General features: G+C 38.7%; 1 protein-coding gene across 1 annotated transcript in view; it reads right to left on the bottom strand.

Moving 5' to 3' along the window:
* Nucleotides 1-5,088, bottom strand: part of LOC143227982 (LIM/homeobox protein Awh-like) — a 53,752-nt gene extending 48,664 nt beyond the window's left edge. Inside the window, exon 1 of the mRNA XM_076459334.1 lies at nt 5,054-5,088. Within this exon, the coding sequence (XP_076315449.1) occupies nt 5,054-5,088 (35 nt within the window). The remainder of the gene's footprint in view (nt 1-5,053) is intronic.
* Between the last annotated feature and the right edge of the window lie 11,812 nt (nt 5,089-16,900).

Below are 16,900 nucleotides of genomic sequence, written 5' to 3'. Positions count from 1 at the left end.
GGAAAATATCATCGGCTTACTATACAATAAGCCGTCTAACACCAGATGTATGTAGTCTGCCACAAAACAAAATAAACACTCCATGTTATAACGACTTTCAATGTAATACATTAATTTCAGTTTTACTCTGTACAGATTAATGGTTACAATTACGTCCCATTGTAACTCTTTCCAAACAGAAATATAATTAGTAACAATAATTAATAGCAGTGCCTCATCCAGTTTAACATTACATATTGGGACAACATTGGACCTATTGGTCCATCTCGGCTGTTCTACACACTAAACTAACTTTGCAAAACACATTAAAGCTAGCCCTTATCATTCATTCACTTATGAAGCCTTTTTTTAAAATCATTTCAATTTACTGACTCTACAACATTTGAAGGCAACCCATTAAAGGCCAACCACCCTGTTAGAAAAATAAAACTGTCTTAACTGAAGATGACACCTACCCTGTCAATATTTATATACAGGTCTCTTAGCCCTACTATTCTCATTGTTAAATATGTAAAAAGATTATACATCAGTATTGTCAGTTCCCTTTACAATCAGAGTTCCTCTAACTCTGTCTCTTTGTCAAGAGAAAACAATTTGAGAGATTTCAACCTCTCCTCATATGACAACCCCTACATCCCTGACACTATTCTAGTAACCCTCCTCTGAACCAGCTCGTCATGGCTAGGTGGTTGAGGCACTCGACTCTTAATCTGGGGGTCGCGGGTTCAAATCCCCGTTACACCAAACATGCTCACCCCTTCAGCCGTGGAAGCGTTATAATGTCACGGTTAATCCCACTATTCATTGGTAAAAGAGAGGCCCAAGAGTTGTCGGTGGGTGGTGATGACTAGCTGCCTTCCCTCTAGTCTGACACTGCAAATTTGTAGACGACTAGCACAGATAGCTCTCGTGTTGCTTTTCGCGAAATTCAAAACAAACCAAATAAAATCAACACACTTCACTCATTATACGTAACACGTTTGCACAGTTACGTCGCGTTGTAGCTCTTCTCAAACGGAAACGTAATTTGTAACAGCAGTGCTTCTTCCAGTTTGCACATTTATAGTTATAGTTCTTTCGAAACGGTTGGATGGTTGGTTAGTTTGGCGCTTTATGGCTATCTGCGCTGTTTCGAAACGGAAATATAATTTATATAACATTAAGTCACGTTCAAATTGCATTCTCGACTTGAATTTAAGAAGTTATCGTTTCGTAAACTTGTGGATTTTGAAGCCAAATTTCTATGAATCTGCGAATCCAAATTTCGCATTCTGCATTTTAGCGCCTTGGATGCGCTATAGAGATGGTGAATCTATTCCAGTATTTGTTCAGTAGTATAATAGTTGACGGTAAGTAATTTTCACTATTGCCTTTCGTATATATTGTCAATTCAAAATTACGTACGGCAGAAACAGATAGCCCTTGAGTAGCTTTGCGTGAGTACCAAAAACAATCCACCATCTACGCGCGCAAAGAGTAAACTTTAACCTGTCCATCTGTGGGTCGATCTTGTATCGATTCAGAGTGGGGGTTTAACAGAACTTTAGTTGACTTACGTTCATACATACAACAATAATGATGATGGTTTGACATATTTAGTGTATGACTGAAGGTGTATTTCCGTACTGTAAATACACAGACCTAAGAATTTAAACTTCATAAAAGTTGTTTTGATTTTAATAACGGCTTTTCCATCATTCAGCTACGGAGATATTGAAAATAATATATATTTTTTCTATCACGTAAGTAACTCTTGCTTAGGTTAATTTATTAGTACGTGTACTAACATTTTTTATTACTATGTTTATTATGCTTGGGTTATAGACGATCGATGTAAGACTCTCACGTCGTGATTAGTCTATAGAACTCTATAGCCAATTGTTGTTATCATTTTAAAACGTAACAAAGTGTGAACAGATTTCAATGAAAATGATTCACTTATGGTCCGGCATGGTCAGGTGGTTAAGGCACTCGACTCGTAATCCGGTGGTCGAGAGTTCGAATCCCGGTCGCACCAAACATGCTTGTCATTTCAGCCGTGGGGGCGTTATAATGTGACGGTCAACCTACTATTCGTTGGTAAAAGAGTAGCCCGAGAGTTGGCGATGGGTGGTGGTGACTAGCTGCCTTCCCACTAATCTTACACTGCTAAATTAGTAATGGCTAGCGCAGATAGCCCTCGTGAAAGCGGGAACCATTCTCAGTGCTGTATCTCGGCTCGAACTTTGGACTTTGCGCCCTGCAGCCCAGAACACTAACATTGAACCAAACACGTCCCTCACCCATGATCTGTTACGACTTTGTATACTTTGCCAGAATGTGGACATTAATATTTTCTGGCATAGGAATTGACATTTCGAGAGTATTAAAAAAACAACAACAACATAGTTTGACCTCGGAGAAATAATACTGTTTTGCTGCTGTATAAAACATACGTTTGACCTTTAAAACAGGTTAAACATCGATTTCCAGTAATAACTCCCCAGTTAATGTCATATGTGACCCAAAATAAATCATTCCTTTTCTGCTTTGAATAAGTGCATTAACTTTGTGTCACCTACTGCGTTACTGTAAAATATTTTTAACTCTATCGATTCTTCATAACTAAAAGTTATTTGTTTAACATACTAGTTACAATTAATCAAGACATTTTTGATTGAAATCTGTTGATTTCATACTAAATATTTCTGATATTATATCAAAATGTGATTTTCTGTTACATACACTAACATTGTAAACTATATCTTAAGGTTTATTATTTTCTGTAATAAAATGACTTCGACTGTAATGAAAACTGTAATGTTATTACTAATTACGTATTCACGACCTAAGTTATGCCGTATTGAGATGTCTGTGTGTGTTTTTGAAGGGCATAAGAAGACACGTGTATGGTTGTGTTGATTAAATCCCAGAGCAGTTTAAAATAATTTATAAGAATTTTTTACAAAGTAACATTCAAACTTACTTGTCAATAGAGGGCGTAATGTACACATTGCTCGAAATATTGAAGGCTGTGTTATTCACAGTATAGTTTTACACGCCAGTAAATACGGTAATGGCTTATTTGTTTAGAATTTCGCGCAAAGCTACACGAGGGTTATCTGCGCTAGCCGACCCTAATTTAGCAGTGTAAGGATAGAGGGAAGGCAGCTAGTCATCACCGCTCACCGCCAACTCTTGGGCTACTCTTTTACCAACGAATAGTGGGATTGATCGTCACATAATAACGTTCTCATGGCCGAAATGGCGAGCATGTTTGGCGCGAAGGGGATTCGAACTCGCGACCTTCAGATTACGAGTCGCACGCCTTAACACACGCTTGGCCATGCCGGGCCTGTTACAATAGAATTAATGTCTGCCCACTGCAAGTATCGAAATCTAATTTTTAGCGTTATAAGCCCATGGAGGTCTATAAAGCAACGTGTATTTTTTTTTAGTTGGTTGGCCTTAAGCTCAAGTTCTCGCTCCTTTAGTTTGTTCTGCTGTTTACGATTGGATTTTTCCTGACACTTGTTTAACCAATGTTCCTGCTGCCTGACAACAAATAATTTACTTTGACTGTTTGCCAAAAACGGAAATTAAATTTCTCCAGCTGACACTCAAAGAATACTTACTGTTTTCATTCATCGTTTGGTGGCGCTGTTATAACAAGGGTGTTCCATTTATTTATATTTTGCGTTTCATAGCTCTCAGATGAAGTATAGCCTAAAAATATATCCTTTTTAAAAGACATATGCTTAAGAACAGTAGCAACCAAGCAAGAGAATTACATGTAATCCCCTAGGTAAACAGCAACGTTCAGGGTCCGTCATGGCCAATTGGGTAGGGCGATCGACTCTTAATCCAAGGATCGCGAGTTCGAGTCCCCCTTCGCACCAAACATGCTCGCCCTTTCAGCCGTGGGGCGTAATAAATGACGGTCAATGACGCTCTTCGTTGGTAAAAGAGTAGGGCAAAAGTTGGCGGATGGTGGTGTTAACTAGCTGCCTTTCCTCTAGTTTTACATTGCTAAATTAGAGCCGGATATCCCTGGTGTAGCTTTGGGCGAAATTCAAAAACCAACAAACAGCAACGTTCAAGCACGAAAATTACGTATAAACACGTATCTTAAACTTCGGTGGTTAACCAAAAGGGTTACACGTGAACATGTATTTTAAACAGCAGCTGTGAAGGAAGAGAATCCCTTGTCAAAAACACGCATGACGAGCATCAGTGACCAAACATCTGAACTCCTAAGAACAAACAACAGTGGTCAACTGAAAGTAGAACGTGTAAACACCAACGATAGAAATAAATGGTGAAGCAAGAACGGAACACATGTAAACATGTGTAAAAGAAAAAACAAAAAGAGAGAAACACATGTCAAGAGATATATTATTTCGTAAAATGATACACAATGAACAACAGGTGGCGTGATGATTAATAGTTATTACCAATTCACAGGCAGTCTGCTACATATCTTCGATGTCATGTGTTTTCTAGTGAGAGACATCAAATTATTACGATCTCGAAAAAGAAAGGGTTGCTTAGTCAAATAAAGCACATGCTAAGGACTCTCCATATGTAGTTTTGTTGGGTCCATTATAACACCAGTACTTGTTTGTTTGTTTTTGAATTTCGCGCAAAGCTACTCGAGGGCTATCTGCGCTAGCCGTCCCTAATTTAGCAGTGTAAGACTAGAGGGGAAGGCAGCTAGTCATCACCACCCATCGCCAACTCTTGGGCTACTCTTTTACCAACGAATAGTAGGATTGACAGTAACATAATAACGCCCCCACGGCTGGGAGGGTGAGCATGTTTGGTGCGACCGGGATTTGAACCCGCAACCCTCGGATTACGAGTCGAACGCCTTAACACGCTTGGCCATAACACCGGTATTGTTCGACTTAATATTTATCTCAGTGTTATGTATCAAAGTAGGAATCCGGTTGAGTTCTATGCGTATATAACCTGAATAGTCATTGTTGTTTCATTAGTGTAATGGGTTGTTTTGTTCTCTGTGAACTACGGGTAATGTATCTCGGATTTTTATTTTATAAGTGCGTAGATTTACAGCTGACCCCCGGGAGACGGATTAAATGGAGGCATCGCGTCTGAATGGTAAATAAATTATCTCCCCAAAGAATATTTTTTTAGTTTTTTGCTTTACGTGAGGTCTGGAAGACATCTCAAGAGTTGGAACATTATTTTTACCTGGTTTTTATCAGAACAGAAGATCGTAGACGTAGACAAGCCTCGCGCTTCAGTTGAGAAGATGCATTTGTTATTCATGTTGTTGTTGTTTTTGAATTGAGCACAAAGGCTACACAAAGGGCTATCTGTGCTCTGCCAACCACGGGTATCGAAACCCAATTTTTAAAGTTGTAAGGATTTTCGCTGGGGGGGTGGGGGGTAGGGCAGGCTGACATAAGAGTTGTTAATTTCCACGGAATCAGATATCAGGATTGGTTATTCTCCATGGAAACCATTTAAATTTATTCATTGACCAAGCTTCGCTGCTGTGTATAAACAGAAGTCGCTGCAGAATAACCCCATTTCTTTAATATTTCATTTTGACTTTTGACGTTAAGAAAGGAATAATATTACGACTATATTTTGAGTATCAAGAATTCCATTTTCGAAATTCAAATGTTTCTCGTATCATTTTGTTTTATTTTCTAACTAGTAGCATCGACTTTAAATTAACCCACGTAAATGTAGGGAACGTCTTTTTGTACAGAATTTTGAACTTGTAAATAATTATTAGTTCTATGCTCTTCCCCACCAGGAGTATCGAAGCCCGGTTGCGAGCGTTGTAAGTCCGTAGACATGCCGCTGTGCTACTGGGGAGGGGGGGTTTGCTTTATTTGTTCGACACCAGGTGTTTTAACTGAAACAAAAAATACTTTAGAAGAAGTATTGGGAAAATATAAACCGAAACCCTGATCTCCTCGTGCTAATGTCTCTCTGATCTACTCGTGCTAATGTCTGTCTTTCACATGATGGCCCGGCATGGCAAAGAGTGTTAAGGCGTTCGACTCGTAATCCGAGGGTGGCGGGTTCGAATCCCGATCGCACCAAACATACTCGCCCTCCCAGCCGTGGGGGCGTTATAATGTGACGGTCAATCCTACTAATCGTTGGTAAAGGAGTAGCCCAAGAGTTGGCGGTGGGTGTTGATGACCAACTGCCTTCCCTCTAGTCTTACACTGCTAAATTAGGGACGGCTAGCGCAGATAGCCCTCGAGTAGCTTTGTGAGAAATTCAAAACAAACAAACAAACTTCCACGTGACAGTAGGGTATAGGGTTTTATTGTAATAATTTTACTATTTCTAGATGTTTTTTTAATACAGTTTTCTCTTAACATAACTTCGATCATTATCTCAACATATAGGCATATTGTGTGTGTATACATTACTACTTATGCCACTAAATGTTTTCATGTTATTACTTATTATCACTGATAAAGACGTTTCTTTCTTCTAGAATGTTCGGCAACACCGGTGCCTGCAGTGCCTGTGGTCAGTTGATCCCTGCCAACGAGTTCGTTATGAGGACCCACGGGAACGTGTACCACCTCAAGTGTTTTGCCTGCGTCAAATGTCGTAACCAGTTGGTGCCAGGTGATCGCTACAACCTGGTCAACGGAAGCGTCTTCTGTGAACAGGACTGTCTGAAAATCCTTAAAGGTTCAGTGGCGACGTCTGGTGTACGAAAAGGAAAAGTTCGGTCCAACTCGGCTATCAAAGCTGTGTGAGGGACTTACCTCCTTTTATCGTATTCACGCGTTCTTATAAGAGTGACTATATGTGTGTAAACAAAGAAGTATAGGCTTCTTTGACGCTAGCGACATCTGGAATTTGTTCACCGCGCTTTTTCTTGACGTTCGTACACTCGGACTAAAGGATGTTTCAAAAAAGGCTGTTGAATCCAGTTGTATGTACTGTTGGACGTGCAAATCCTGGCGGCGAATAAACAAATACACTATGATACTGAATGGTGTAAATCGTTTCTTTAACTGATAAAGTGTGATATTAGACACTGTGAATCACGATTTTGACCAGTAAAGTAAAGTGTATTCACTTAGGGATCGTATAGACTATTGAACACGTAAAGGACACTTATTGCTAGACCGAGTAAATCGTGTCCGTAACAGTGTTTTCCTAGATTGTGTAAATAATGATTCTGATTGGACAGATACTGAATGACGTAAATCGCGACTGTGATCGAATATGTAAAGTTTAGTGATCTACCACGTTTTCGAGCAAAATTCCCATCCGATTTATTATTATTGAATATGGTATTCGATCCCGTATATTATTGAATCATTTTCAGTGGAAAATTAACACAAAAGGCAGTTTGATACTTACTGAGACTGATCGAAGGGTTGGATCAAATATCTGTTTTAAAATGCTTTAATGGTTGAGGTAAACAAACTTCAAAGTTTCTAAAGATCTTTCATAGTGCATCTTCAATCTTCACAGCTCATAAGAACAGCTAAATCAGATTATCAAACCATAGAACCAAAGATGATGAACAAGGAAAGCACGAAACCATTGTTGCTCAACTTTGTCTGACACTTTTGTTTGTTTGTTTAATGCTTTCAAGTCTTGACTTAACGAGTTACGACGTAGTTGTCTTAAGAATAAAAACGCAAACAAAATGAGGCATTTTAAATTTTAAGACCGTAATAAAATCATCTTAAGCAAATATTAAATAACATGATTGAAATTATTTGTTTACCTAAAAGTTTTTTTTGTGCTACGTTGACAACAAAATTTCGGTTTTCATAACTCGTCATCAGCAATAGTTTTATTTCAAAGTTTTTGGAGAAACTTGCCATCCATCAAATAGTATTTACTTGAAGGTGCACTCGGAGGTAAGTCCTCGTACTCGTGTCTCATGGCGCTCCAAATTATTGATATCTGGAAGTGTACTTACATAATTCCTCATCCGCTCGCGTCATGTCATTCCAAGTTAAACACACTTGGAAGTGTACTCTGAGATATGTCCTCATCCAATCGTCCATGGCATTTCAAACGGAAGATCAGAACGAATTTCACGTGAAAATGTTCAGGACGTAAGTTGGAACCGAATCGTGAGATAACAACACCGAGATGCTTTTACTTTTGTGTATCCTCTTAAAGTACTATGATCATCGGTGTGATATTTAAATACTAGAACTTGATTTGGGTAAAAAATATATAATCCGTGTGGTGTTCTCTCTGACCAGCAGGTTTGTTCATATAAAAATTTAGCATAGTCTCGTGACCCGTCGAGACTCGGCCATTACGCGGTCCAATCGACTAATTTGATCTGTTTCTTAAATATTGTCGGGACTGCTCACAGTAATGTATTTTGTCACTAATTCTTCAGCAGTGTAGTAATATCTAGTGTTTGGTTGTTTGTTTGTTTGTTTTTTACTGTGTGAAATAAATTGTCTTCTTTCTTGCATTATCTCAGAGTAACATTTTACTTACATTTGTTCCCCAGTGGCACAGTGGTATGTCTTTAGACTTTCAACGCTAGAAACCGGGTTTCGATACCCATAATGAGCAGAACACAGATAACCCATTGCGTAGCTTTGTGCTTAATTTCAAAACAAATTGGTGGTAGCTGTGGACTATTTTGTTCAGAAGACTAGGTCAGAGTGCGTATGTAAAATGGTGTCTGTGTTCTATTTTATTTTAAAAGTTCAACTTATATTTATGTGAAAAATCATCCAGTCTGTGTATCGCCTTCGTAATTTATAACCATTGACTAATAGCACCTCACAACAACCATCATCTAGGATATTTTGTGGTATGACAAGGATTCAAAATTCAGAGTTCTCCCACAGGGTCGCGTCCTCAATATGTAAATTAGAATAATCCAAAACTAAAGAAAGATTTTGATACTCTTCTCTTTATAAATAACTGGTTGGCAATTAAGTTTGCGAAGTGAAATAGCGTGAATTTTATTTACTAAATTGAAAAAACCAAAAACAACTCGCTTCACAGCATGTATTAAGTGGGCGAGTATCAGTATTGTCGAGTATCAGTATTGTGACTGAACAAATGCCATTTGCTGGAAGAATGTTAGTAAACCCACGTCACGTGCTAAAAATCTTAATTTTCTGAACATAGCTTTCATATATAAATATGGATGCCCTCTGCTTAAGGAAAGGTTAAGTTGTTGGTCAACAAAGGCCCTCTAACAGCTGCTTGAGTTTGATGTTGTTTTCAAACTAGGAAGCAAGTGTTATTAAATAACAGAAATCTGGTTATGTGTATTTGACGAGTGACAAAAAAAGTACGTTAGTTTTATAACCCACAACCCTCTCTACAGTTTATACGACAGACATTTTTATTAAGGAAATGTCTAAGAGGCGTTTTGGAAAGCGGTTTTTAAGCAACCTCATAATAATTAGTAACCAGCGTGTCAGAGGTAGCAAAAACCAAGAACAAAAACGTTGAAAGTGACGTATACTAAATAATTACCTTTAGTTTTGTATAATGAAATATATTAATTAAAAGGTCTGTTAAGGTTATTGTTTCTTTCCTTTTCCAACTTTTGATGCTCGACTCGTAAAATCGTGATTCGAAACCCTATCACACCAAACACGGCTAGCGCAGACAGCCGTCGTGTAGCTTTCCGCGATTTTCAAAACAAACAAACAAACGCTTTTTCAACTTTTAAGTAACTACAAACACTAAAGTACAAGTAACGTTCTGCATCTTTCATCAAATTAAAGTTTCTTTACAACTCATATAGAAATATAAAACATTACGATAAGGAAACGAACTAAATTTGGCGTGAAAAACAACCTCTTACTTTGTAAGAGGGACGTTCAGAGAGAAAGATGAAATTCCTTAAACGTCAGCCTTATCATATCACAACTAAGTGCACCACTGAAGTTATTAAGGACGTGACAAATCAGAGCACCTGTCGTACAGTAGCGTAATTACGACATTCACACACGGCTGCGTGAAGATCGTCCTCGTCTGAAGTACTTATTATTCACGCAGGCAATCTTTGAGAAGACCAGTGACTTACCGCTGACCCATCGTAAAGTCAATAAAGTTTTTAGATGTGGGATTTTCGAGGTTTCGGAGTCCTCTCTCTGTCCGAAATTCCCGGATGCAGCTTGACGAACAGTACGAGTCTTGGCATCGTCACGTTGTAATAAAAACTCTACTAACAGCGGGGGCGAACATAAACATCAGCGAATTACCCGTGAAACTTCCCGGGGAAGAGGAACTATGTAAAACAATTTTGCACATTTTGTTTAAATTATACATATATTTCTCTCAAGTTTAACGTACATTTGTACAGCTACTCTGACAGCTTGTGTTATTTTTGAAGGGCATAAAGAACCGTGTGGCCAGGCCAGCGTAAGGGCACTTTTATGTTATTCCTGCACCAGAAGTGTGTCAGGGTCTCGGGTTCGAATCCTCATCACACCAAACATGCTCGCCCTTTCGGTCGTGGGGGCGTTATAAATGTGAGGGTCAATCCCACTCTTAGTTGGTAAAAGAGTAGCCCAAGGGTTGGCGGTGGGTGGTAATGACTAACTGCCTTCTCTCTAGTCTTACACCGCATAATTAGGGATGGCCAGCGCAGATAGCCCTCGCGTAGCTTCGCGCGAAATTCAAAAGCAAACGAACAAACTTTGCTCAGTACAGTACACAGAGGTGGAATACAGTGGAAAGGATGTTTACAAAACTAAACAACCAATAACCAAACCCAATACGGTTTTAGATTATACTATCAACATGAAGCTAGTTGTCAAAAGTGGCATGCAAATTGTACAAACTGATTATATTTGCAAATGTGTCAAGTGGTACAAGCAACTCTTGGGTCACCCAACTGATATCTCAATTTCGAATTCTTGTAACATGGATCTAGTAAAAACTGGCGAGAAACCATCAGTGAGGCAGTTTAGTTGTAATTTACCAATTATTGGAAAGGTATGAAAGTGTAACAAGACCTCATCCAGGAAGACACAGTCTTACTGTTCCTGACGGACTGGTGTAACAAGACCTTATCCAGGAAAACATAGCCTTACTGTTCCTGACGGACTGGTGTAACAAGACCTTATCCAGGAAAACATAGCCTTACTGTTCCTAACGGACTGGTGTAACAAGATCTTATCCAGGAAAACATAGCCTTACTGTTCCTGACAGACTGGTGTAACAAGACCTTATCCAGGAAGACATAGCCTTACTGTTCCTGACAGACTGGTGTAACAAGACCTTATCCAGGAAGACATAGCCTTACTGTTCCTGGTTGGAAAAGAAACATTTTCTTGACACTTTTCAAAAAGCATTCCATCCTCAGGAACTAAATAAGTGGACAAAGTTAATTTCACTTGTGTATGCATACGACAAGAAACAGGAAAGAAGCGAAAGATGGTGACTGTCTGGTGTGATGAATGTAGTGTTGCACTGTGTGTATTGTAGAATGTCTTCGTGATTTTCATATCCTAAAAATATACATTTAAACACGTAATGAATAACTCTTAAGTGTGCTTTGCTCTTCATTTTATTCAAAATTCATAACAAAACTGCTAAAGATTATGTTTAAGACATTTTTATCCCAATTGGTACGTGTGTGGAGAGCTGCTACTTACAACAATCCCGTTGTTTAAGGGTTAAATAAAGATGTGTATTTTTGTACGAGGGCTGTTCAAAAAATACGCGGACTGACGTCATAAAACAAAATGTACTTTATTTAGAAATTACAGGTCTGGGACCCATTCAAAGTACTCTCCTCCCGAACGCACACACTTATCCCAACGGTGTTACCACTTGTTGAAACAGTCCTGGTACGCTTCTTTTGTAATGTCCTCCAGCTCCTTCGTCGCATTTGCCTTAATCTCGGAAATCGTCTCAAATCTTCTTCCTTTCAAGGGTCTTTTGAGTTTGGGGAACAAAAAAAAAATCCCAAGGAGCAAGGTCAGGTGAGTAGGGAGGGGGGGGAAGAACAGTGATCGAGTGTTTGGCCAAAAACTCACGAGTTCTGAGGCACAAATTTCGCAGCAACGCGGTGCATCTTCAATTTTTCGGTCAAAATCTCGTAACAAGATCCAACTGATATCCCACACTCTTCAGCAAGCTCCCTGACAGTCAGACGTCGATTTGCCCGCACCAGGGTGCTGATTTTGTCGACGTGTGGGTCGTCAGTTGACGTGAAAGAACGTCCAGGACGCTCATCATCTTCAATGGACTGCCGACCATCCTTAAAACGTTCATGCCACTTGAAACATGCCGTACGCTTCATAGCAACATCACCGTAAGCCGTGTTAAGCATAGCAAAAGTTTCAGTCGCAGATTTTCCAAGTTTAACACAAAATTTCACAGCAAGTCGTTGCTCCTTCAGGTCATTCATTCTGAAATCCGCCAAACGAAAAAATCGCACTTCACTTAAAACCGCGTAGCTAATACACAAATGAAGATATCTGCAATCGGGAAATGGCGTCGTAATCAGCTGATCTGTGCGAACCTAGCGACACCAAGCGGATTTCCCTGGAACCAACTGGAGCCGCGCAATTCAAACAGTCCGCGTATTTTTTTAACAGTCCTCGTATGTGTAATAATGTTGTTTTACAGAAATACACACAAAAGTGTAAAACCCAAATCACAAGCATAGATCAGAAGCAATTTTAAAACAGCTCTGCCAGATTGAAACTAAATTATTAGCTTCTGTTTGAAGAAGATTTGGAGCATTATGAGTTTTATTGATGTAAATGACAGATGACCTAAACAACCAGGTCAGAAGTCCCACGCTTAAACTGGCTAGTGGAATAAAAACCAGTCAGCGACACCTGCTGTCTTACTCAGGATACTGCTGTAAACTCACATCCATAAAATTTCCTCGCATCTATATATATATATATATATATAAAACGTGTTCAGAAGCTTACCTGTGATAGAACCTTGGACTCCCAATTCGCAACTCAGTACGCTAACCTTTAACCCCTGTCCAGCCAGAGAATTCCATAATGAATGTTAATATGTTTATTAAATATGGTTTAGTCCAAGTTAGTATATTACTTCAATCTCACTTTACACTCTACGTACAATATATATAAATATCGTACTCTAATGGGCACATTTTTTATTTTTCATAATAAAATATTTATTTTGGTGAAACACTGGGCGTTAAATTAATAATTGTTTTATTGAAGACAAAAATATTCTTCTTGCGAGTACAAACTTGAACCAGACGATGACGTTGTAACATAAGACTTGAAAATAAATATTAAACGTTTCGTCAAGAGCTGTTATTATTAATATCATGTTAAAAAGATTTACTACTATGTTTATTCACAGTAATAATAAAACTTTCGCAACAGCTGGTGTGTGTTTTCTTATAGCAAAGCTTAGGTCCGACTTGGCCAGATGGCTAAGGCGCTCGACTCGTAATCCGATGGTCGAGAGTTCGAATCCCAGCCACACCAAACATGCTCGCCCTTTCAGCCGTGGGGGAGATATAATGTGACGGTCAGTCCCACTATTCGTTGGTAAAAGAGTAGCCCAAGAGTTGGTGGTGGGTGGTGATGACTAGCTGCCTTCCCTCTAGTCTTACACTGCTAAATTAGGGACGGCTAGTGCAGATAGCCCTCGTGTAGCTTTGTGCGAAATTCAAAAAAACAAACAATCATCAAAACGATATCGAAAAGTATAAAGCTTTAATTTGTATCTTGTCATATATTATATAATAAAATACCAAATTTATAACAAAGCCACATCGAAGTATCATTGCGTCCATTGAGATGAATCTGTTGTCACCAGAGGACACAAAAAAGTGATTAATAACATGTGTTAATATTTAATTAAAAATTATGAGTTCAAATGTACTTATTCGCAATTATTAACTTTTAGGAAGAAACTGGAAGTTTTTGTTTAGAAAAGAGCAGACAATAAATGTTTAAGTTTGATAAAGATATCTGGGACGAGACTATAAAATTATAATACGTTTTAATTAGTTTTGAATTTCGCACAAAGCTACTCGAGGGCTGTCTGTGCTAGCCGTCCCTAATTTAGCAATGTAAGAATAGAGGGAAGGCAGCTAGTCATCACCATCCACCACCAACTCTTGGGCTACTCTTTTACCAACGAATAATGGGATTGGTCACCACATTATAACGCGCTCAAGGCAGAAAGAGCGAACATGTTTGGTGCGACCGGGATTTCAACCCACGACCCTCAAATTACGAGTCGAATACCTTAACCACTTGGCCATGCCGGGCCAACAGGTTTTAATACTTACTAACAAAATATTATACCTTTTCGAAAGTTTTATAACTTAGATGTTGACTTACGAACATCTAAAGAAAAATGTTACATGTTTTTAAGAACTGTGTGTGTGTGTGTGTGTTTTGTTATAGCTGAGTCCACCGAGGTGAATCGAACCCCTAATTTTAGCGTTGTAAATCCGTAGACTTACCACTGCAGCAGCAGTGGGCTTTTAGGAACTTCTGATAAGTTTGAAAGATTGTGTGGAACTTTATTCTTACGTCTTTCTAGATTTCTATTGTGACTAAAATGAAATTTAAATAATTGCTGTTTAATTTTTACACAAATGGGCTACCTGTGCCGAGCCCATCACGGTTATCGAGTTCCGATTTATAGCTATTTTAATACCTTACTATTTTAAAGACTTTATTTTTAAAAAGCACACGATGGATATCCCACCGTGGATATCAGAACAAATATTTAGAACTATAATATAGCCCCTCAGACTTTCTGCTGAGCCACCAACGAGGCTTTAAAAGTCTTTAAAAAGTGTCACTGTTAAATCTTTAAAAGGCAAATATACTGAATTTTTTTCACGGGAGGGAATTTGTTCGTTGCTATACCTTGTTTTCTTCTTCTTTTACGCCCCCGTTTTTTGAATGACGTGTAAAAACTGTTTTTTTTTATTACGAAAAACCTATAAAATGTACCCATTACAGTATGATATGGAGTCTTAATGAAGTACACGATTATTGAGAAAACTGACTTAATTATTTTTAAAATAAAATTCAAATATTTCAATATATTTGTACCTTGACACCAGTATTCAGCACATTATTATGCCAACAACCGTATTTATACGATTCGTAGTTCACAGATCAAACGGAATGGTTTCTTTGCTTGTTTGTTTTTTTAATTTCGCACAAAGCTACACGAGGACCATCTGTGCTAGCCGTCCCTAATTTAGCAGTGTAAGACTAGAGGGAGGACATCTGGTCAACGTCATCCACTGCCACCTTTTGAGATACGTTTTAAACCAATGGCTAATCGTCACATTATAAAGCTCCCATGACTGAATAACGTGATTGATGACGGCGTTCGAACCCACGACACGACTTTTGTGAGTCAAGCGCACTAACCACCAGACCATCCCAGGCCCAATAGAGAAATTAAGAACTAAATAACTCAGAAATTCAGGTTTAACATGTTATATATTTATAAGTTAACAGAAACACTTGTTGTCTTCTTTCTTTGTTATAAACACAAGAGTTAATTAAACATAAAAAATTAGATTGTCGTATTTTTATTATTTCTCGCCTGACAAGTGTAAGAATTTTTCTTTTTTTTTTAACAAACTAAACTAATAACGTACCTCAGGAAGTCCTTATAACAATTCTGGTGCAATCAGTTACCTTGACCTCATTAGACCAACAAATCACTAAGAAACAGCCGAGAATCGAATTACTATACTAAGGTCTTGCGCCCGCACACGATTTGGTTTCGAATGTCAAGGCCCAGCACGGCCAAGCGCGTTAAGGCGTGCGACTCGTAATCTGAGGGTCGCGGGTTCGCATCCTCGTCGCGCCAAACATGCTCGCCCTTTCAGCCGTGAGGGCGTTATAATGTGACGGTCAATCCCACTATTCGTTGGTAAAAGAGTAGCCCAACAGTTGGCGGTGGGTGGTGATGACTAGCTGCTTTCCCTCTAGTCTTACACTGCTAAATTAGGGACGGCTAGCACAGATAGCCCTCGAGTAGCTTTGTGCCAAATGTAAAAAGAAAAAAAAAATCGAATGTCAAATTAGGTTTAAGCTATCTTTCTCCACCAATGTGGAAGGCAGAACGAATCTAAACGTTTTTTCTAGAGTTACTGATTCCTCTGTTAAGTTTATTTTGTTTCCACCTAAAAAATAGTAATTGGATAAAACAAAATAATTTTGGAAGGACTTTTTACAAGTGACGTGTGTTTACCGAATTGACTTTTACCGAATCTGCTTTTATTCTTAATGGTAACCTTTATTAATCTCAGGTCGTCATATTTAAGCCTTAAATTGGTCGTCGATTTCGTAAACTTAATTGGAGAATTCCATTGAGGGCCAGTGGACAATGTTTTGTATAGTGAGCTTTAATTCTGTTTTTATGTGTTTTTTTAGTTGGAAATAACATGATTATATCAAAGTTAAATGGATCGATATTTTAACTTATAGATACAAGATGCTGAATATAAAAACACGCATATGATTGTTTTATATTTTAAGTCAGAACTAAGGTGCTAGATTTATAAACGATAGAACAATCGCTACTTTCATTCAGAACCAAGGAGGCCCGGCATGGCCAAGTGTGTTAAGGCGTGCGACTCGTAATCTGAGGGTCGCGGGTTCGCATCCCCGTCGCGCCAAACATGCTCGCCCTTTCAGCCGTGGGGGCGTTATAATGTGACGGTCAATCCCACTATTCGTTGGTAAAAGAGTAGCCCAAGAATTGGCGGTGTGTGGTGATGACTAGCTGCCTTCCCTCTAGTCTTACACTGCTAAATTAGGGACGGCTAGCACAGATAGCCCTCGAGTAGCTTTGGGCCAAATTCAAAAAACAAACAAACAAACAATGACTTGATGAAACTTTCAAATATATGTCTTTCTTAGAATTAAGATAAAATTTATGACACGGTCTTATTTATGTTTATGAAAGGCTGTTTTTCTAG

The sequence above is a fragment of the Tachypleus tridentatus genome, chromosome 10 (genome assembly GCF_004210375.1).
Source record: "Tachypleus tridentatus isolate NWPU-2018 chromosome 10, ASM421037v1, whole genome shotgun sequence".
Taxonomy (NCBI): Eukaryota; Metazoa; Arthropoda; class Merostomata; order Xiphosura; family Limulidae; genus Tachypleus; species Tachypleus tridentatus.
This window is presented reverse-complemented; position numbering and strand designations above follow the sequence as displayed.